General features: G+C 50.7%; 2 protein-coding genes across 2 annotated transcripts; both read left to right on the top strand.

Annotated features, from left to right (window-relative positions):
* The first annotated feature begins 827 nt into the window (after window positions 1–827).
* On the top strand, window positions 828–6,537 carry shbg (sex hormone-binding globulin). The gene is made up of 8 exons (XM_052055450.1): window positions 828–1,069; window positions 1,596–1,693; window positions 2,462–2,651; window positions 2,975–3,136; window positions 4,074–4,230; window positions 4,458–4,594; window positions 4,694–4,889; window positions 6,264–6,537. The coding sequence occupies exons 1-8, from the start codon at window positions 1,001–1,003 to the stop codon at window positions 6,389–6,391; spliced, it is 1,137 nt and encodes a 378-aa protein (XP_051911410.1). The 5' UTR covers window positions 828–1,000; the 3' UTR covers window positions 6,392–6,537.
* Window positions 6,538–7,552: 1,015 nt separating this feature from the next.
* Window positions 7,553–21,492, top strand: neurl4 (neuralized E3 ubiquitin protein ligase 4). Its single transcript, XM_052054317.1, has 29 exons — window positions 7,553–8,041; window positions 10,168–10,690; window positions 10,831–10,896; window positions 10,981–11,414; window positions 11,530–11,641; window positions 11,716–11,804; window positions 12,448–12,520; window positions 12,676–12,943; window positions 13,038–13,219; window positions 13,294–13,379; window positions 13,917–14,079; window positions 14,172–14,379; window positions 14,471–14,547; window positions 14,660–14,738; window positions 14,836–15,005; window positions 15,091–15,219; window positions 15,319–15,464; window positions 15,554–15,772; window positions 15,860–15,958; window positions 16,029–16,181; window positions 16,506–16,685; window positions 16,765–16,923; window positions 17,003–17,182; window positions 17,264–17,357; window positions 17,466–17,573; window positions 17,834–17,978; window positions 18,833–18,945; window positions 19,031–19,190; window positions 19,632–21,492. Exons 1-29 carry the CDS (start codon window positions 7,805–7,807, stop codon window positions 19,837–19,839), a joined length of 4,860 nt encoding a protein of 1,619 aa, XP_051910277.1. The 5' UTR covers window positions 7,553–7,804; the 3' UTR covers window positions 19,840–21,492.
* Window positions 21,493–21,540: the final 48 nt, after the last annotated feature.

Below are 21,540 nucleotides of genomic sequence, written 5' to 3'. Positions count from 1 at the left end.
TTATCCATCCATCGATTATTTTTTTACTGCTCATTTCCTGTTAAGAGCTGCATTTGGCTCCAGGAGCAATTTTGATTGGATAATACCGGTTTACGTTGGCCGTTACTGCGGAAATAGGTCAACGCCCCCTTTTGAATCAGCCCGCTCGGTCATTAGCTCAAAGCTAATGCTAAAGGAATAAGATGGCGAAAAGAAAAAAAAGATAATGAGTTGGTACACTTCAGGACGAATGGACCGAAGGATTCACCTTTGTGGAGAGAACAGGTTCTGCGATGTGTCTGAGCAGTAACTCCGCGTCTGGACCCGACAAACTGACTTCAATTCTGCCAGTTTTGCTATATTTTTTAGCAATCGTGTGGAACGGAAAACCATTCACATTAATGGTGAGTATTATCACAAAATTATTATTTTTTTAAAGACATTCAGAGGCTTATTAAACTGACATTTTGTCGAATTCACTTTTAAAATAGTTTTATATACATAAACGTATATATTGTATATGTATATAATATACAGTATGTGTGGGTGTGTGAATTATTCAACTGAAATGATGCACGGATACATTTTTTAAAATGTGATTAAATATCGGCAGAATTGATTGAGTGTCAAATGCTTTTTTTCATTACACAATTTAATAACTGCTGAATTCATTTGGTGAGAAATTAAAAATACTGACGTGACAGTATGAATTTACACGTATTGGCAAAAATAAAAAGGAGCCCGTTGAATGAATGATGTTATGAAAATGAGCCATGAGATGAAACGATGTTTTCTGTCGGCGGGGGGGGGGCACCGATTCACCCAGGCCGGCAAGTGTCTTTGGCGGCTTTGCCTCCGCTGCCCTTTTGCATGATGAACTGTGTGTTGCCCTCATTTGTTTATCCTCTTAGTCACGGCGTCCAAATCGATAGGGCGCCAGCTCGCTTGCACTCTGGACCGGCGCACAGTCCAGGACGACACACATCTCGGGAAGGTCTCGCAAAGCGGCTAGACTGGCACCATGACGGCGGCCGGACCACTTCTGCTAGCTTTGAGCATCACGGCACTGGCGTGGGGAGTCCAGGGGAAGGTACGGTACATCTGCCATCGACCATAGATGACAAAAATAGAGATTTTCAATGATTTGGCCCTTTCCACACACTTTAAACACATTTATCAGCGCATTCAATTTTCAACCAAGCCATATTTTAATGGAAATACACACGCACATTAATCCAAGGCCCTTAAAATGAAGGCAGGTGGTGGCACATCAGAACTTGATATAAGGTCTGAAAATAGGGGCAGGTGTCGGAAAAAGCCAAAGAAAATATCTGAATTTAACTTGAAATGGTTGCGAGTGTTTGAATCTGATAATTGTGAGAACAGCCGCATCCACCGTCATGAGGGTGTATACACTTCTGCAACCACATAATCTCAGTTATGTACTCACCCTCCCAATTGAGTAGTAAAGGTCAAAGGTTGCGTTCATCATTTGAATCAGTTTTGGATGTCACACAATGTCGACTTTTTATCTCCACTGTAAAATATGAAACGTCATTGGTGGGCTAATAGAACGGAATGTTCCTTTGCGTTTTTGTTTGTTTTTTTCCCCGCAGAAACAAGTATCAGGAAGCGCTGCCTTGTACTTGGGCCAGCCCAGAGACACATGGAGGCCGCTGATTCACATCGCCGTCAACCTCACCAAGATAAGAGAGTGCGTTGCAAACGTTTTGGGAAGACCCTAAACTGGATGCCGGACAGACGCACACCGAGACAAAAAAAAAAAACAAAAAACATTTGTGTGCTCACAATCACGCCTATGGATAATTCGAAGCGGTCCATTAATCTTTCGTGCACGTTTTGGCAATATGGAAGGAAAGCGACGCACCCGATGTCGAGTGACACATGCGGAAGACGTATTACTGTATTATGATGAGGATTATTCTTACATAAATCTGTCCTAGAGAGAGACAAAAAGCGATTGACAGAACATTGAACACAAAATAACAACAGGACACGTTACGTAAAACGATGATCAAAATGCAATCGTTTCTTATTGATTTACTGTCACATTTTTTTTTTATGCTGATTAAATACAACTTAAGCTATACGGTACATCGTTGGATATGTTTTTATTTGGTTCAATAATTGATCATTGTGTTTATTGTCAATAATAAGATGGAAAAAAAGAATGGATGCGTTTCACATTTTGCATGAGGTTCATTTATTTGGGTAAATAAGTTCATTTTAAAGATGTTTCGAAACAGGTCATTGTTCAATATAAAATAAACCACAATGTCAATTTTTGTTTGATTGAAATAAATCGCGGAATCGTTCAGTCCAATTCAAATCCACTCATGTTTCTATCAATAATTTGACTTTACCATCGGTTCATTTCTTCGTTCGATCGTTACATTTGATTTATTTTCTTATATCTTTCTTTTCTCCTCCCGTGACCTTTTGCCTGCGTGCTCTCGTTTAGCATCAAGTCGTCCTTCCAGTTCAGGACGTACGACCCGGAGGGCGCCATCTTCTACGGGGACACCAAAAACGGCAGGGACTGGTTCGTTTTGTCTCTGAAAGACGGAGTCCCGCTCATGCAGATCAGCCGCAGCGGCGTCCTCGTCAACGTGGCGGGCGGGCCTAAGCTTAACGACGGCCGCTGGCACACGGTGAGTTCAACCGCGGCAAAGTAGTCGCTGCCTTTTGCGTCTTTCCGCACGTTATGTTCAGTCCTGTTGAGGCAGTTTGGTACTTAATTTTAAAAAAAACTGCCGGTAATTACATATTTCAAAAGAAAGCACAAATAGAAGCAGTTTTGTTTTTTTTAATTCGACATACGCTGTGCAGCTCCTTCTGGTATATGCGCTATGGCCACCAGGGGGCAGAGCACAACTCTTCTAGGCCTGATAGGCAACAAAATGTGGAACGAGTCGACCGTTCTGAATACTTTCTTTTTTCCTCGCCTGCGTTTCTCCCTGTTGTGGCCGCCAAGCTGGAGCTGAGCAACCACGGCCATTTTGTGATCCTCGACGTGGATGGCTCGCACGGGCTGGTCGTGGGCCTGCAGTCTAATACCATCGAGGAGGTCATTTCGGGATCCCTCCGACTGGCGCTTGGCGGGATCCTGATCCCGAAAGAGAGCCTGTTTGTTAAGGTAGCGCAAGACTGTTGAAGACCCTAGAAAGTCACTTTCGGATTTTTGTTTCTTAATACATCAACTACGTTTTGAAGAAAACGTGCGCAAAGACCGGGAGCAATTTTGAACGGAATTGGTGAGAAAAGTCGTGCTTTGGGCACCCACATCAGCACTTAACCCTTGTGTGCTCCAAATTAAAAAGGCCTTAAGTTACGCATTTTACAATTTTTGTAATGATGTATTTTGTGTTATAAAAACATTCTTTTTTTTTTTTCAAACACTCAAAATGTTCAGAGGCATCTGTGCTATCCATACATATATAGTTTTTATTAGTTCTTTGGGATTTTTTATTCTTTATTTTTTGCAAAAGGGAAAATAAAATTGTGTCTGGAGATCCCAACCAAGCCCTACTAACAATCCCGACCGGACGTGTTCATGTCAAATGCATCGGTTTGAAGCCTCCTGCAAAAAGGCAAACTCATTTGCGATCCTCTGACGCCACCTAAAGTTGCAAAATTGGTCTGACCTCAACCCAACAATGTGGCATGCATACGTCTTTCCAAGCGAAAACAAAGCGATTGATGTAAAAATCGCGTGAAATGCATGTATACACATTAGGTTTACGATGCATTCAAAAATATGATTTATAATGGGTCTCTATGGTGCAAAATATGTCAATTGTGAAGATTAAGGTATCAAAACGTTTTTTCATTATTGCTGCAATGACTGAGAATGATCAGCCGGTGACGTCATGAAATTTAGGCCATTTTAGAACCCCTCCGTAAGTTTCAGCTCTCTCGTGTTTTTCTGAATGTCTTTGTCTTTGATTCAAAGACATCATTTTACATTTATCGCAAGCGGTGCACGACGAGGGTTAATTACTTGAAAGTTAATTACTTTAGATAGGCTGTGAGCTAATGAGCATCATTTTTAAAATGCATTTTTGACTGGGCAGTTTGAGCCGCAGATGGACGCCTGCGTGCGGGAGGGCAGCTGGCTGAACCTTAGCATCCCCTGGGAGATGGAGGTCGACGAGCTGCGGCCGTGCTATCAAACCATCCGACCCGGCAGCTTCTTCCCCGGGAACGGATTGGCCATTGTCAACGCCTCAGGTGGGACCGCATACAGGAATGGCGGGACCGCGGGGACTCATCCGTCTATCCGTCCATTATCCGAAGCCGCTTCTCCTCACGAGGATTTAGGGTTAGCCCACGGCCCGGTCGTCTTCGGGCGGTAGGCGGCAGACGCCCTCAAATGGTTGCCAGCCAGTCGCAACCAGGGGGACTCAATTCATGTCATTTCATGGAACGGATACTGTCATTTTCTATCCCTCGTGCAGTTTTGCAGACGGACCTCGAACGCAGTGTGACGATGGAATTGTGGGGAGATTTCACCAAAATGGACGGGACCATATTGAGCATCGGGACTCCCGGCCATGCGCTCACGTTGGCGCTAAGTGCCAATAATAACACCAAGGTATGCACGTGACCCGGAGGCGAAAAGACGTTTCCGGCGAGAAGCGCATCCCGACAGATGGACGTTTTTCTTGATTGGTTTTGTTTTGCCGATTGGCAGAAAGTAACACTCTTGCTCGGTGGCCACGTGGTGATTCTGAAAGAGAACTTCAAGAGGCTGGAGATGACCTTCGGGAGCGATTCGCTAGAAGTGCGACACGGTGGACATGAAGCAAATGAAATCCTCAGCCCGATGAAGCACGCCGGGCTTTTGAACAAATTGAGAGAAAGCCACATCGCCATCGGCGGCCTTCTCGGTGAGAGCGAGAGTCGGAAATACGGCGACACCTCCACTTAGGAATGCGAGTCTTTGAGTTGCAACCCATCGGAGCCAGAACCAAAAGCTTCTGGCTCCGATGGGCGGTCCGATGGGTGACACAACAAGTCACCAAGGCTCGGCCGTACAGTGACGGCAACAAGTTGTTGTTTCTCATGCCATCCACGGCTGGGCTTTCGGGAAATAAAATGGGCCGTTTTAAGGTGTAATAACACCTCCCGCCACTAGATGGCAGCCATCACTTAGGGCAGGGGTGTCCAAACTTTTTGCCAAGGGGGCCAGATTTGATGTGGTAAAATGTCGGGGGGCCGACCTTGGCTGACATTCTTTACATTGAACAACAATATTGTTCAACAAATTTTAGTAAGCCAGTCTGTTTCACATGTCCATTTTTATTTTAATTTCAACAATCTTAAAAATTTCTTTTGGTTCATTTGAAACAGGTATATCACATGCAACTGCTTATTCACTTGACTTTTTCTTAAACAGAAGTCTCCTGAGTGCAAATTGATTGATTTGAAACATAAAATGTATCACCATGACTTTTCAATAGTCACAAAACCTTTGACTCGAACAACGGGGAAATGAACAAGCAATACACATATCCACAACTGCAAGGATCATTTGAAATATGACATATCAGTCAATAGAAACACGGAGTGATGTCTTGTTAACTCGTGAGTGATGCCCTCTAGTGTCTAAATGCTATTACTCATTTAGTGAATGCTATTACTCATTTAGCCACTAGAGGGAAGCAGTACTCTATGAAACATCACTCACCAGTCTACGAGACCTCAGTCAATGCAACACGTGTTCCATTGCGCCTAACCTGCGGGCCAGACGGCACTGATTTTATGACAGGGGCCGAGGGCCGGATGAAATTCGGCCGCGGGCCGGATTTGGCCCCCGGGCCGGACTTTGGACATGCCTGACTTAGGGGAATGCAATATGATTCAAGACTTTACTTGTATAACGCCTTAGCCGTGGCTGTAAAAAAGCACTTGACAGAATACTGAAAATAAAATATTGATGCAACAGAACGTTGACAATCATATGATCTTCACAACTATTCCAACACACGGCTTGTTTGAAGCAGTTCCGGATAAAGACCAGCATCGAGACGCTATCGGCCATGATTGATTTTTTCTTCAAATCAATGAATGACCTTCAAATCAAAGTCACCGAAGTTAATGGAGCCTCTTTCATCGCGGAGAAGAAGGAGGAATAGAGCAGAGAGAACCGCCGCGTTACCGTTTCATGTCTCGCTCACGCTTTTCGAACAATTCATACGTCTCGCCGCATGTGTCGTTGCCGAATGATCGTTAACTCTGCCACTGTCCTTCCCACTATTCAGGTGAAGACAACGTCGGCTCCCGCTTCTTGACAGGCTGCCTGGAGAAGGTGCGCATCCAAGGAAAGGATGTAGACCTGGATCGGGCCGACAAACACTGGTCCATCTCCTCTCACAGCTGCCCCATGTGAACCACAAGCGTCCGGTCTTGCTTATACAAAGACATTTACTTAATTCAGACTTTTGGCGGAGGCATATTTGGGATAATTGTGCTAGCTCGACGTTGACATGGTCAAGCATGTCCAATAGTGAATAAAATGATGTCATCTTAGACTGAGATGACAATGTGTGGCGTTTCGGCTCCCTCTAGCGGATTTCTGAAAACGTGTTCTATGTGACGTCATCCGTTCACGCACAACAATAGTTCAGTGTTCTGCTTAAAAAAAAGAGTGTTCTGCTTTAAAACTTCTTTGTATGATTTCTATTCAAAAATAAATATATGAATTGGTCTTGATGCATTTCAAAGAAAAAGTTCACTCTCGAGGCAAAACATGGAATGACGAGGGGTGGTTCGATTTTATTATTTAACGTATGATCATGTAAACGTTTTGTTTTGTGGTAGGTTATACGTTTCGTTACAATTTTTTAAGTAGCATCACTTCAATTTAAGTCAGCTGTTTATGTATTGTAATCATATATTGGTTTATTTAAAAAAAATCAATCAACCAAGAACACGTATTTTGTTCGATAAATGAATAAACACGTGTTATGAACTTATTTTAGCCGAAGAAATGACCACATTTACTCAACAAATCCACAATTACTCACCAAAAATATTTAGCACTAAGGAGAAGGCTTTTTAATTGTCACTGTGTTGAAATTGTTCTTATGTACATTGCCCAAATACCCTTTTTTATTTAGTATTTATGTTTCACTATTCAAAATTGCGTTAAAAAAATCGACATTCTGTCCGTTAAAAAATATGCTATATTATTATAGACTTTTATAAAATATATAAAAAAAGACGATTAAAAATACATTTTAACTTGTGAGTTTGATGGAGGCGGCCCGGTAGTCGAGTTAGTTAGATACCGGGTTCAATTCCAGCGCCGGCCTTGTTTGCATGTTCTCGCCATGCTAGCGTGGGGTTTCCCCGGTCCTCCGGTTTCCTCCCAAATTCCAAAAACATGCATGGCATGCTGATTGTACATTCCAAATTGTACCGTGGTGTGAGCGTGAATGGTTGTTCGTTTCCGTGTGCCCTGCGATTGGCTGGCAAGGCGTTCAGGGTGTCCCTCGCCTACTGCCCGAAGACAGCTGGGCTATCCCAGCCCCCACGACCCTAGTGAGGATGATGGTGGTTATTTGTGTCCACCTCACGTAGTTTTTTAACCTAGCTATAAAAATGTAAATGTCATGAAACTAAACAAAAAATTGAATTTGAAGAAATGATCAAATACAACGCAAACTTTTTCTATACTAAGACACGGAGTGATCATAGTCAACACCTTAATGAAGTTTAAAAAAACAAAAACTAACTAAAACCTTGAAAAATCACCGCTCACAAAAGTCATGTTTAAACAACATTCTGGCGGCTGCCACAAATGAGCCTCGGCTGTGACGTCACTGCCGCAAACCAAGTTGAGTGTCGCGCAAACAAGCGCGCCCCTCTGAAGATGGCGGCGGAGCTGCATCCCCGGAGCGGAAAGCTGGTCGGCCTGTCCAACTCCAACCGCACCGCCCGGCGCAACCAGCCGGTCCAGGAGTTCAACCACGGCCTGGTGCTCAGCAAGGAGCCGCTGAGGGACCGGGACGTCTTCACTGTCCGTATCGACAAGAAGGTAAAAAGGAGCACCACGGGCCCCCCGCCATTGCCGCCGCCGCTTGCTCGGTGCGGGACGGGCGGGGTGGTGGTGATGAGAATGGGGAATGCGAGTACAGCGCTCGCGTCGCCGTCTCTGGGACTAGGCGGGGGGTCTGCGTCTCCCTCCCCGGTATTGGGGGCATTCTGCCCAACTGCTACTGCTTGATAGTGGCTCTCCACTCGGTCCCTTTTATAGGACTTTTGTTATTTGGTATCGACATTTCGTCTTGCCGGGAATGCTCTCAGTGGTCCCTTTGCTAACGAAACATTGTGGTAGTTAGCCATGTCAATGAGGTGCGAGCACACGAAGCGACTTTTGACTCGTGCAATTTAAGGGGAGGAACTCAATTGAGCTCGGCCATGCAGCTCGGCGTTGTGATTGTTGTTGTTGTTGTTGCTGCTGCTGTTTTAGGCGTCTCTTGTTAGCTCCTCGGCGAAAGTCTTGGTCAAAGGACCTTTTCAATATGACGTCACAGCATGTACTTCCGGGTGGCACCATGAGTAAAACAAACCCTTCTGAGTTCGATCAAGGCAGCAGAGTGATCGGTAAGCCGAGGTAAACCGTTTGATTGATGCTTTTGACCTACCTTTTTTTTCTCTGCTACTGTCATTGGAATCGTATGTCGGTTGAAAATGAGATGTTCCAATTGGCCTTGAAGACTGATGGAATGGAAGCGGGTGGAGTTTACACTGCAACAGTTAAGCCTGTTCAAAAAGAGACCGGTGGAAATTCTCTTCTGTTGCTTGGATCAATGGCACGGCCGTGCTCTTTGAAAGCGAAATGGATAACCCGCGGCAGTCTAGCGATCAAGTTTTGCTAACTTACCGTACCTCAAGACAAGCAAACATTTACGACATAGCTGTGTGAAAAGGAGAGCGTTGTCCCAGGAGATGAGATAGGAACTTGGCGACTAGCACGTTTCAAGGCAAGAGCCAAAAGACCATCTCCGAGCGCCTCCGGTTGGACATATTTAATCAGAAATTTAAGATCCACTGGGCTGGCGCCAACCCCCCCCCCCTCCTCCTCTTGAAATTGTGCACATATCGCCCCGTCGCTGAGAATCCATCCAGCCCGTGTGATGCTCTCATGGGCTTCATCCCGATAGTCCGTCAGAAAAATCAATGCCCTCCCATCGCAGTGCGTCCAGATTGGGACTGTCGGCCATCCCGTCCGCACGGCGCTCACCTCCAGAGAGAAGCGGATGCTCTCGTCATCTCCAGGATCACAGTGAGCCGCGCTTTCTATTTTTGGCGTGGAGACGAAGCGTGAGGCACGGTTGTCATGTGAGACGCTCTGTATTATTGCGCCGTGATGTATTTATTTTTGGGGAATGGGCAAAAGATTGATGCGTTTTCTCGTAAATCTCAAGAGGAGACATTCTGCCTTTTCTGGGCTCTTTTTAAAACCGTTCCCAGGTGTCTTGACTTAGCGGAAGGCCGACGTGTCCGATGTGGCGCTTGACTTCTCGAGGCCTCGACATTGAGGCTGAACAATGAATCGAATGTGTCACTGGTGTCAGAATGCTGTCTGTTTTGTGACTCTTGTTTGCGCCACCTTTTTTTTTCCACAACGGTTTTATGAACTTGTCGGCGTGACTCTTCAAAGGCTGCAAGTGGTTTGTGAGTTACCGACTAGAATTGAAGTAGATAAACGATCATTCCTCTGAGTTTATGTCTCCTTTGCCTTTACTCTAGCGTGAGCTTAGCCACCAAAGCATATCAATCAAACACCATATTTAATAAGTCCGTATCCCACAATATGTCCCCTTGAAATTGTCCTGCGTGATTTTTATTTCCTTGAGGTGTTCTGCATTTCTTGACTTTCTAAAAGCGTCGCGAGTCTTTCTATACTGCTGCTCTCCCCGCCGTTAAGACGCTTTTTGTTTTTTTTTCACGCAGGCTACATTCCGCCCTCGCTAAAAATATCCCAACGGCAAATCAAACGAATTGCTTTTGTCCACCTGCAATTTTTAGTTGGGCGTCGCAGCGGTTGAGCGCCACTTCGGAGGCTCCAGCGCGGTCGGGCAGAGAATGTTTCTCCTCCTGTCCCGCGCCGGTTGCCCGTCGCATCTGTCATCTTTGCCTTTGCCCGCCGCGTCGCAGGTGAACTCGTGGAGCGGCTCCATCGAGATCGGCGTCACCACGCTGGACCCGGCCCTGCTGGACTTCCCCAGCAGCGCCACGGGCCTGAAGGGCGGCTCCTGGATCGTGTCGGGGTGCTCGGTGCTCCGCGACGGCCGCTCGGTGCTGGAGGAGTACGGCCGCGACCTGGATCAGCTGGCCGAGGGCGACCGCGTGGGCATCCAGCGCAGCTCCCGCGGAGAGCTCCACCTTTGGGTCAACGGCCAGGACTGCGGCGCGGCCGCCGCCGGCTTGCCCGCCAAGCTCTGGGCGGTGGTGGACCTGTACGGCAAGTGCACGCAGGTGACGGTGGTGAGCTGCGAGCCGCCGCTTACCTCGGCGGAGCGAGAGGCCGTCGTTCGCAATGAGGAGGGAGAGGAGGAGGACGACGACGACGAGGAGGAGGACGAGGATGACGGGGTGGTCTGCCGGGCGCAAGAGAACGTGGGCATCGCGGCGCTGATGAACGCGCCGGCAATGAACGGCGTCACCATAGGAGACCAAGGTAAGAGAACGCTCCTTGTTTGCCTTTACTTTTGCCCACTCATTTACTGCTTCTGGAAAAGAGTAATCGCCATATTAGGGGAGGTTGGTGGGGGGGGTTTCGCTATTTGGGGAAAACAAACATCTTGTTTTTTTTTTCAGTGCCTGAGCTTCGTTGCGGTCACAGCAGACCGGACAAGTTGCCCAACAACCTGGGGCCAGACGCGGGTATGAAACCGCCCATTGCGGCAGCGGACGATTTATGACACGGACCCTTTTTCGTCATTGTGTTGCTTCTCGCCCCCTCGCCAGTTCTAACGGAGCACCAGCTCTTTGACGTGTTCAACAACGCCATCGTGTCTTTTTACCGAGCCGAGGATGAGGGCGGAGGGGACGAAGGCGGCGGTGGAGGAGGAGGAGGAGCCACGGGACGCGACAACTCCTCGTCGAGAAACGACGCGAGGAGCGGCGGCAGGGGCGGCGCGCTGAGCAATGACGCGGGGGCGGGGGACGGCGGGAACGCGAACGGCAGCCCCGCCGGGGGCGCGGGAGGAGGAGCGGCGGGGGCGGCGGCGGCGACGGGCGGCTCGACCACCAACGACGCGCTGCTCTTCCACGAGAAGTGCGGCACCTTGATCAAGCTGAGCAATAACAACAAGACGGCGGAGAGGAGGCGACCGCTGGACGAGTTCAACAACGGCGTGGTCATGACCAACCGGCCGCTGCGACACAACGAGATGTTCGAGGTGAGAGCCGTGACGCTGCCAAAACGCCCGGCGCAACATTGTGGCAAGCGCGAGCGCCGTCTCGCTCGGCTGCGCCTTCGTCATCGTCTCTCGACGTTTTTGCCTTTTTTTCCAGATCCGCATCGACAAGCTGGTGGACAAGTGGTCGGGCTCCATCGAGATCGGCGTCACCACGCACATCCCCAACCATCTGGACTACCCCGCCACCATGACCAATCTGCGTTCAGGTAAGGCGCCGGGCGAAGCCAGCCGGCGAGCAACTGACGGATGTCGACCCCCCCCCCCCCCCTTCCGCGGGCAGGCACCATCATGATGAGCGGCTGCGGCATTCTGACCAACGGCAAAGGCACCAGGCGGGAATACTGCGAGTTTAGCCTGGATGAACTGCAGGTGTGGAACAGCCCCCCCACCACCCCCCACCCCCAAGTATCTTGAACAACTTTATTTATTTGCCTAATACATTCTTATTATTTTTAAAACCGAGACGTAATAATCCAGTATATCTCGCATTTAATTTGTGATGCTCTGATTTCATATGTCCCTGCCAAATCGGATGGGGTGGGGGGCACACAAAAAAGAAAAAGAACACATACAAACTCATAACATTGAAACATTCAACACCACAAAGGGATTGATTTTTTTGAAAAGGGTTTTATCGTACTGCCGGAAAGTTCCGCTAACGTCAGACGACACCAACGTAGTTCGATTTTGGTTTTATTTTTAAAATTTGCCGCTCACTGTGACGCGTCTTCGGCACCCGCGACTTATGACGGGGGATTGGACACAGCGTGCAGTATTTAGAGAGCGGCGGGTGGTGGGGGGGGGGGGGGTTATTGAGAAGTCAACATAGCATATTCCCACTCCTGCGACGTTTGCTAACTGCAAAGCTAATAGCCGGTTAGCCAATGTGGCGTCCCGAAGCAAATTTGTGAGGTCGAGTTCTTTTGGGAGAATAGCCGCGACTATTTCGACAGAGGCCATTCCAAAGATCGTCCTCGCGGCGTTAATTGTGTTTTGTTGTCGCGGTTCTCAGGAGGGCGATCACATCGGGCTGATGCGCAAAGCTAGTGGGGCGCTTCATTTCTACATCAACGGCATCGACCAAGGTGAGCTGAACGAACAACCCCCCAGCCCCAGAAACAAACGTCCTCTTCTCGGCTTAGTCCGGTGGAATTTGTTTTGTCTGCCGTCAAATGTCCAACGAGTTGAGTGACCCCCCCAAAGCGCGGCGCCATTAAATAGGTGCTCTCCCCTTTTGAAGGCGTTGCGGCGGCGCAGACCCCCGGCGTGGTGTACGGCGTGGTGGACCTTTACGGCATGGCCGTCAAGGTCACCATTGTCCACAACCACAACCATAGCGAGCGCCTCCGCCGCAACAACGCCATCATGCGGGCCATGTCGCCCGACGTGGGGCGGCCCCGCCCCGCTCTCACCCCGGACGCCGACGCGGCCGAGCGGCTGCTCTTCCACGCCAACTGCGGCCAGAAAGCCGCCATCATCAGCGACGGCAGGACGGCGCTGAGGCCGCAGTAAGCCGCCTTTGCCCGTCTTCACGTTTGTTGTTGGGGGGGGGGGGGGGGGGGGGTCCGACTGGCGTGTGTATGTAATTCTCCCCTTGAACAGCGCCACGGACGACTTCAATCACGGCGTGGTCCTCAGCAGCAGGCCGCTGCGCTCCAACGAAGTATTTCAGGTTCGTATCGACAAGATGGTGGATAAGTGGGCGGGCTCCATCGAAATCGGCGTCACCACGCACAATCCCGCCTACCTGCAGCTCCCTTCCACCATGACCAACCTGCGCTCGGGTAAAACCAAAATGTCAGGAAATGCAGGAAAGCGCTCGCTGTTCCAATCTTCTTTTTTTGGGGGGGGTCTCCAGGGACATGGATGATGACAGGAAATGGCGTGATGCACAACGGGACGACAATTCTGGATGAATACGGACACAACCTAGACCGCCTCAAAGTGGGTAAAAAAAAAAAAAAACACTGATATTCAATCGTAGGGCCTGCTTGATTGAGAATCGGCGAACATCACTTGTTCCAATCAATATATTAAAATAGGTTCTTTTTTTTTTCTTCATAATAAGTCATCGCTAATAACATGCTATGGAGGCGGACGCCATGTTTGGCCACCATCTTTCTGCCGCCGATACCCAAAGCTGACAAACTCGGCAGCGCGTGACTTTGCCACGCAGAACGATTGCACCGGCGTGCTTCGTCACCGGAAAGTCGTTTTCCCGACGACATTTTGCTCGCGGCTCTTCTGAAGAAGAGTGAAGAAGTGGTCAGCTTTTATTTTGAAAAGCTGACCACCTTTTCAATCAGTCGGAATCAGAATTTTATCCTGTCAAATGTTGGAATCGTCATCAGCCCCCCAAAAATCCAAATCGCCCCGACCCTTTTCGATATTTTGCGGGTGCTCTCAATAATGGCATTGCAAATGTGTGTCCCCCCCCTCCTCCCCCCTTGTTCCTATGGGCGACGTCGTTGGCTCCCGCAGGCGGGCGACACCGTCGGCGTGGTGCGCAAAGAGGACGGCAGCCTCCACTTCTTTGTCAACGGCGTGGCTCAGGGCCCGGCGGCGTGGAACGTGCCCCCCAGCGTCTACGCCGTGGTGGACCTCTACGGACAGGCGGCTCAGGCCACCATCATGGACGACATGGGTGAGAGCGGGCGGGGGGCCCGCGCGCCCGACGGCCAAACGCTCTCCTTTTGGAAACTGGAGCCTCGGCCTTTCTGCTCTTCCGCCGCTCAGTGGACCTCCCCCCTCTTCCGGAGGAGATCTCCGAGGGGCCCTCGGCCACGTCCCCCGGCAGCCCTTGCTCGGCGTCGGGCGCCGGCGCCACCGATCTGCGTTTCCACCACCTGCACGGCACCAATGCCGTCATCACCAACGGGGGGCGCACGGCGCTGCGCCAGAACTGCCGCAGCGAGTTCAACGACGCCATCGTCATTTCCAACCGGTGAGAAACGACGGCCGCCGCCGGCGTCGCCGCGCTTTCGTGCTTCCGTGGGCCGTACTGAGACGCCGTCCCCCCCCCGGTTCCTTCGTAGGTGCCTTCGTGATGGGGAGCTCTTTGAAATCATCATTCAGAAGATGGTGGACCGCTGGTCGGGTTCAATAGAAGCGGGTCAGCGCTGGACACAATTCTTCCTTTAAGCCCCTGCCGAATGGGTCGGCTCGACCAATGAGGTTCCATTTTCTCCGCGCGCGTGTGTGTGTGTGTGTGTGTGTGTGTGTAGGCGTGACCGCCATCAGGCCGGAAGAGCTTGAATTTCCCAACACGATGACCGACATCGACTATGACACGTGGATGCTCAGGTATCCAAGTGGAGCTTTCAAAAAAACCGCGTCCGTTAGTCGTCCCATAAGCTGACTTTTTTCCCGACCCCCCCCCCCCCCCCCCCCCCCCCCCCAGCGGGACGGCCATCATGCAGGACGGTAACACGATGCGCAACAACTACGGCTGCGACCTGGACTCGCTGACGTCGGGCTCGCGCATCGGCATGATGCGCTCGGCCCTCGGCGACCTTCATTATTACATCAACGGCGCCGACCAAGGCGTCGCCTGCTCCGGGCTGCCACCAGGTGGGCGAAGAGAGAAATTCGTCTCGCGGAACACAAAATGTTTCCGCTTTGACATTGTATTTTTTTTTTTTTCTCCCCCCTCCAGATGTGTTTGCGGTGATCGACCTGTATGGGCAGTGCGTTCAGGTGTCCATCACCGGCTCCTCTGGCCCACTGGACAACAGCTTGTGCACCAGCAACATCACCGAGAAGAGCTTCCCCATCCACTCTCCAGGTGGGAGGGAGATCGGATCTTGGAACCAGATGATTTGATCACGACCTTGCTACATACACAGAGCAGGATGCATAGGTGTGTGTGTGTGTGTGTGCATAGCTGCGGGAGTGGCCCACAGATTCCACAGTAAGCACGGCAAGAACATGGTGCTGCTCGGCGAGGGCTGCCAGGCCGTGCGAGCCGGGGGCTACGCCCACGGCATCGTTTTCAGCGGCAAGGAACTCAAAGTGGATGAGCTGTTTGAGGTAGAGACCAATCGTCGAAGTACCCCCCCACACCCCCCGGCGCCCGTCGCGGACACCCGCAAAGAAAGGTTCCTCTCCCGTTTTGCCAGGTGCGCATCGACGAGATGGACGAGCAGTGGTGCGGTTCGCTACACGTGGGACTGACCACGCTGCCCCCCCCCGAGCTCCCGTCGTGCCCGCTCTCGGGCTTCTCCCCGTCCCTCCCGCAGCTCCGCGCCAAGGTCACCTGGCTGCTGCGCGGCTCCGAGGTCCGTCGCAACGGCGTGCTGCAGCGCCAGAACTACGGACGCTCGCTGGACCGGCTGACGGTGAGCCGGGAGGGGGGGGGGGGGCCGCCCCGCCCACCAACCGCAAAGTTTCCCCTGGACGTGCGCCGATGTCTTTTGTTTTTCCAGGTCGGGAACCGTGTGGGCGTGAAGAGATGCGCTGATGACACCATGCACGTCTTCGTTGACGGCGAGGACATGGGACCTGCAGCCACCGCAGTCGCCAAGGTAACACTTCAACACTCGCCGCCTTTAGCCCTGTATAACGTGAAGCGTTATACCCCCCCCCCCCTGAAAGAACGTGTACGCAGTCTTGGACCTGTACGGGCGGATCACGGCCGTGTCCGTCGTCAGCTCCACTCTGATTGAGGACGCGGAAGGCACGAAAGCACCGTCACTGTCCTCGGAAAGCTGCAGCGAAGGAGAGGACGACGCCACGCCGGTCAGGGAGGTACGCCGCATGATTTTGCCTCTCCGGGTGTGGAGAAGTGGCCTTTTTATTTATGTTGCGCTCAACAAATACTCCAAATATCCCTTCCCCGCCTCTGCAATAAAAACTGAAACTAAACTCAGTTGAATTGTGAGCCAAAACTTGAGCACGGGCCTTACAACTCAACTTGGATCCCAACCAGCTAGTTAGCACAATGCTAACAAGTGATGAACACAATTCCCAAATTGGTCCGAATCATATGCGGAGAACCTTTTTTTTTTTTACCGCGTCCTGAGTTGTCAGGAGGCGCGAATGCAAGCGAAACCGTTTCTTTGCCTCTCGCAGTCGGCGCAGGCGGCAGGCGAGCCGTGCGCGGCGGCGGCGCCCGCCGCCATGGCTTTCCTGGAAAACCACGGCAAGAACATCCAGTTGTCCAACCAGAGGCTGACGGCGGCCCGGGTGTCGAGCTACAACCAGGGCCTGTTGGTCACCGCCCAGCCTCTGGTCCAGCAGCAGCTCTTCCAGGTGCGTCCGGTCGCGGCGCAGCGGCCGGCGCTCGGCCCTCCCCTCCGGCGTTCCCGACTCTGTCCTCTTTGCCGTCCAGTTTCAGATCGACCGGCTCAACCCCTCGTGGACGTCGTCGCTGTCGCTCGGGGTGATCGGTCACTCGCCGGACCGGCTCAACTTCCCTTCCACGGCGTGCTGCCTGAAACGCTCGGCGTGGCTGCTGCAGAGGGACTCGGTTTTCCACAACTCCCTCAAAGTAGACGACGCGCGCCGGCGGCGCTCCCGCCCGAAGGAACGCGGCCGCCGATTCACCGCCTGGCCGTCTTCCTCCTCAGATATGCGAGAACTACGGTCCCAACTTGGACACGTGTCCCGAGGGCACGGCCTTGGGTCTGCTGGTGGACGCCAACGGTTGCCTCCACCTTTACGTCAACGGCATGGACCAAGGGGTGGCGGCGCAGGACGTTCCCTCCCCCTGCTACCCTTTCGTTGACCTCTACGGCCAATGCGAACAGGTGCGCGTCACGTCACGTCGCGCGCCGGCAAATTCGCCGGCAGGAATTCGCCCCGACTTGACTTTGTTGTCGTCCCGTCAGGTGACGATCGTCACCAATCGCCTGCCGGCTGAGGGCGGGGAAGGCGGCCACGCCCGCTGCCGGGGCGACATGGAGAAGGCTGACGTGGTTGACGGTAGAAGACCGCAAATGTTTTTTTTTTATTGATAGAGAGCCAAAAAAAAAAAAAAGCAACAGCAACAAGGTGGGCTCAAGATGTCTTTGCTTTGCGTTTGGCGTGCAGGCATCAAAGAGAGCGTGTGCTGGACACCCCCTCCCGAGGTCAACCCCAACAAGTCCTGCGAGTACCAGGCACTGTGCTCCCGCTTCAAGGACCTGCTCACCCTACCAGGTGACTTTCACTCTATTCAGAGACGGCGAGAAGGTTGCGGAAGAAAGCCATGACTGAGATTTGTTCTTGATTTTACTGCTTGGTGCTTTCTACCGCCTTGATTACCGATTCGTCTTACTGTTTATTGTGCATGTTAAATCGCTCCATGTACAGCAGTTTGTGCAGCGATGGCTGTTTGAAAGTGCTCCACAAATACTCTTGACTTGACTTGACCCATTGAACTCCTCGAGTCCAGTGTAACGATCCTCGTTTTGTGTCAGACGGCTACTTCAGTGAAGATGCAAAGTACAACCTGTGCTACTGCGAATCCTGCCACAAGTTACGGGGCGACGAGGCTTATTACAAGAGAGGAGAGCCGCCCCGGGACTACGCTCTCCCTTTCGGATGGTGCTGCTTCGCCCTCAGGTGAGAGGAAACGGAGATTGTTTTGTTTGGAGTGGGGGGGGGCTGGGACTCATCGCAAGTGGGAAAGTTGATCTGAGATACGAGTGATTTGAGTTGTTTCAACTCGTGAGTCAAGGAAGCACTTGCTACTGTAAAAATCCCTCAAGCATGGTTTGAAGTGCTCCCGGTCAACTTTTTGTGACTTGCTCAGCCCAACTTGACATTTGCTTGAGGTTAAAACGTCAAACTATCGTATTGGCCCGAATATAAGACCGTGTTTTTTTTTTTTCATTGAAATCTTATATTCGGGGTCTAGACGTTATACCCATTTGCGAGACTAGATGGCGCCAGATATCATTAAAGCGAATGTTGAACATGACTCCCCAGGCCAAAAGTGAACACCTGACACGAAGAATAAAAGTAAAAATAGCGCTAGCACGAAGAAGAAAAATAAAAAATAGCAAGAAGAAAATAATAGAAGAGATTAGAGAAAATGGAGAAGCGTAGCGACAATGTGGAGAAAAGTGGGTCGAAGATCGGCCAGGTTCATCGGCAGCTGAGGAGAAGTGATGATGTCATTTACATTTCAAAAACCAGAAGCCAATGGGATTGCACTTGAGTTGACATATTTAAATGTTCAGATATTAAGATTTGAATGAGGCAAAATAACATGATTTTTCTCTCAAATATATTGTTAGAATCATTTGTTTCAGATTTTTCTGTATAAAAATTTATTTGGTGTTCAAAAAGTCTTTTTTTTTCAAACTTGAGTCTTGAAAAACGGGGTCGTCTTATAATCAGGACCGTCTTATATTCGGGCCAGTACGGTAACGTGGCTCTTTTCTTCCCGTTTTTTTTTTTTTTTTTGGTCCTAGGATCAAGCCGCACTGTGAGGTTTCCAATGCACTGAAAAAATGGCACATGGCGTACCACGGCACCAGCATCGGGGCCCTGCGCCGCACACTGGACCACAGCCAGCTGCTGCCCGGTAGCGAGCCGCAACTTGCGCCCCTCGTTCTTTCCCATCGCCTCTTTCCGTCGTCGTTGAGCGTCCCGATGAATTGTCGCCGCAGGGGCCTCGTCCATCTTCTCGGTGGCTCCGGCGAAGGCGGAGGGCCCGGACGGCTACGGCGATCCAGAGGAGAACAGCGCCCCCGGCAGGGAGGTGCCCAGGGTGAGGCTCTCGCCCACGATGCGCTACTCCGGCTTGGAGACGTTTGCTCCCAAAGTGCCGTAAGTTGACCTCCGCTTTCCTTCCTCCTCTCGGTTGTTGCGTTTTGCTCTTCGGAATGCGCCCCGCCCCGCTTTGATTTGGGAGGCCGGATCGTCGGCATGCCAGTCAAGCTCTCGTTGACGATGACGCCGCGCTGTTGTGACGCGTGCGGAACGGAGCTCGACATTGCGCTTGCTAAAAACGATGTCGCTGAGACGGGAGGGCAACGTATGTTTCTCCAAAACCCGGACGTCCCTTTCACCGGCGCGAACGGGGCCATTGGCAGCAGCACAGCCAACAATTTGAAATGCGGACTCGTCAGACCACAGTGCGCTTTCCCCCGTGCGTTTATAGATTGTAGCTGTGCTATCGGTGTGTGTGTGTGTGTGTTCCTGCGCCCATGTCGCCAATACACAAGGATGCCGGTCTCTTAATACACTGCCCCCCCCCCCCAAACACAGATTCCGGGACCCCCGCTCTCACCGCTGCCACCAGGCCCAGGTGGGCTTCCAGGTGTGCGTGCGGCCAGGCTCCTACAAGGCGGGGCCGCAGCAGACGGCGGGCCACGGCGAGCCCCTGGACCCCCGCTTCAGCAACTCGGAGATCGAGTGGATCACCAAAGAGCAGGGCGGCACGCTCCTCTACGGCCTGCTCGTGCGGGTGGAGTGAGCGCCGAACGGAGACTTTTGACAAAGTGACGACCGAATCCAAGCCCTGCCTTTGAGCGACGGACTCCTCTCGGATCCGCGTGATTGTTTTTGATTTGGGCGGTTACAGAGAAGAACGGACACTGCCTGCACTTTACATCTCGGCTTTTTTTTTTTAAACGACGTACCACATTTATATTTGTTGAACACCCCCCCCCCCCCCCCGCTTTTATTTCAGGCCGTTCGTCCCTCTAAATCACCACTGACTGACTGACTGTGTTTTTACAGTACATGCAAAAAGCAAAAGAAACAAAAGACTTGAATTTTATGAATGAGCTTTTGCTGCTGGGTTGTTTACACGTCCTGTTTATTATCACGAGCCTGTCGGGGTTTGGCTTTCTTCTTCAGCGGCTCCTTTTCTTAACCCGTACGAACCTTTCTTCGGAACAGCCGATTCCAGAGCGGGCCCAAAGTGGATGCGGCGCCCTCACGGGTTGCTAATTGCCTTCATTAATCCAAGCGGTAGCTCGACTTGCGAGTTGACCGCGTTTGGTGACAAATAATGAAGCCGTTCCAAGCCCCCACGGTCATCACAATTGTTTTGTTTGTTTCGACAGTGCCGGGCAGTACGAGAACAAACAATAGCGGCGGCCCGGCCCATTCGGTGGTTAGGACCTCTTTTACATCCACCAAAATTGCTGGATTTGTACATATGTACACTTACCATCTCGGTTTGTCGAGTTCAGCTTTCGCCTTGAACGCGGCCGGTGAGGATCGGAGTCTCGGATAACGGCTGACAATCAGCCAACTATTGGAATTGACATCAACCTAAAAAAAAATCCGATTGGTCGGGCCCTAATCGGATCGTAAATTGGAATGTCGGGAATTATGACCGCTTGGGTTGAATTCTATCGTCATTATTTCATGCTCAAAGTCATTGGAAATTGCAAGCACAAAGCATCTGTACTTGTACTCGCCGCAAGGTGACCGCAAGACCTGACGGGGGGGGCCGGATGTCGTCAAATTGGCAAAAACGGATTGAAGGGCTTGTGAGCAACGGGCCGCTGTCGTTCAAACCGTCAATAGAGAAGTAGGGTTACTTTCTTATTTGACGAGGTCATCTTGTGACATGTCACGGTGAGCACAAGAACCGCTAACAGAAGTTTTTCAATGAATAATGGGGGCGAGGTTAAAAAAAAAAATCTGTTGGAACCTCCTAAGAGCAAAGTCTAAATTCCCCTCAAAGCTGGTAACATGGTTTCCTACCACTACTCCTTTTCCCACTGCATTTTTTTATCATGTTCACTGTTTAAAAAAAAACGAGGCGTCAACAAATGAATAAGATGGCCGATGTTTCCTTGAGAATAGTATTAACGGGGGGGGGGGGGGGGGGGGGCAAGAGTTTTTCTCTGTTTTCACTCCCGGTTGAAGATGAAAAAGCTTCTCTGAGCAGCTGGCATCCAAGCAAGTTTCCCGAGGCTTTGTCTGACGACAGGAAAAAAAAGAACACTTCCAGTCCAAAATGTGAACAATATTTTATGGCTATAATTTATGGCCCAGTGCTGCTTTCAATTTTTTTTTCTGTATGTTGCGTTGTACATAAATATCGTCCTGATTTGTATAAATAAATATATATATATAAAAGAAAATAAACTTGACAGTATGCACAACTGGATGATTTGTGTTTTTCCACCCCCCCCCCCCCAAAAAAAGACATTGGACA

This window comes from Hippocampus zosterae, chromosome 1 (assembly GCF_025434085.1).
Source record: "Hippocampus zosterae strain Florida chromosome 1, ASM2543408v3, whole genome shotgun sequence".
Classification (NCBI taxonomy): Eukaryota; Metazoa; Chordata; class Actinopteri; order Syngnathiformes; family Syngnathidae; genus Hippocampus; species Hippocampus zosterae.
This window is presented reverse-complemented; position numbering and strand designations above follow the sequence as displayed.

Excerpts from the sequence above, each read along its gene's own strand:
- shbg (XM_052055450.1), top strand. The coding sequence starts at position 1,001 with ATGACGGCGGCCGGACCACTTCTGCTAGCTTTGAGCATCACGGCACTG. Across the intron at positions 1,070-1,595 it reads CGTGGGGAGTCCAGGGGAAG|AAACAAGTATCAGGAAGCGC; the intron begins GTACGGTACATC and ends TTTTCCCCGCAG. Across the intron at positions 3,137-4,073 it reads AAGAGAGCCTGTTTGTTAAG|TTTGAGCCGCAGATGGACGC; the intron begins GTAGCGCAAGAC and ends TTGACTGGGCAG.
- neurl4 (XM_052054317.1), top strand. The coding sequence starts at position 7,805 with ATGAGCCTCGGCTGTGACGTCACTGCCGCAAACCAAGTTGAGTGTCGC. Across the intron at positions 15,465-15,553 it reads AAGTGGATGAGCTGTTTGAG|GTGCGCATCGACGAGATGGA; the intron begins GTAGAGACCAAT and ends CCGTTTTGCCAG. Across the intron at positions 16,686-16,764 it reads TCCAGCAGCAGCTCTTCCAG|TTTCAGATCGACCGGCTCAA; the intron begins GTGCGTCCGGTC and ends TTTGCCGTCCAG.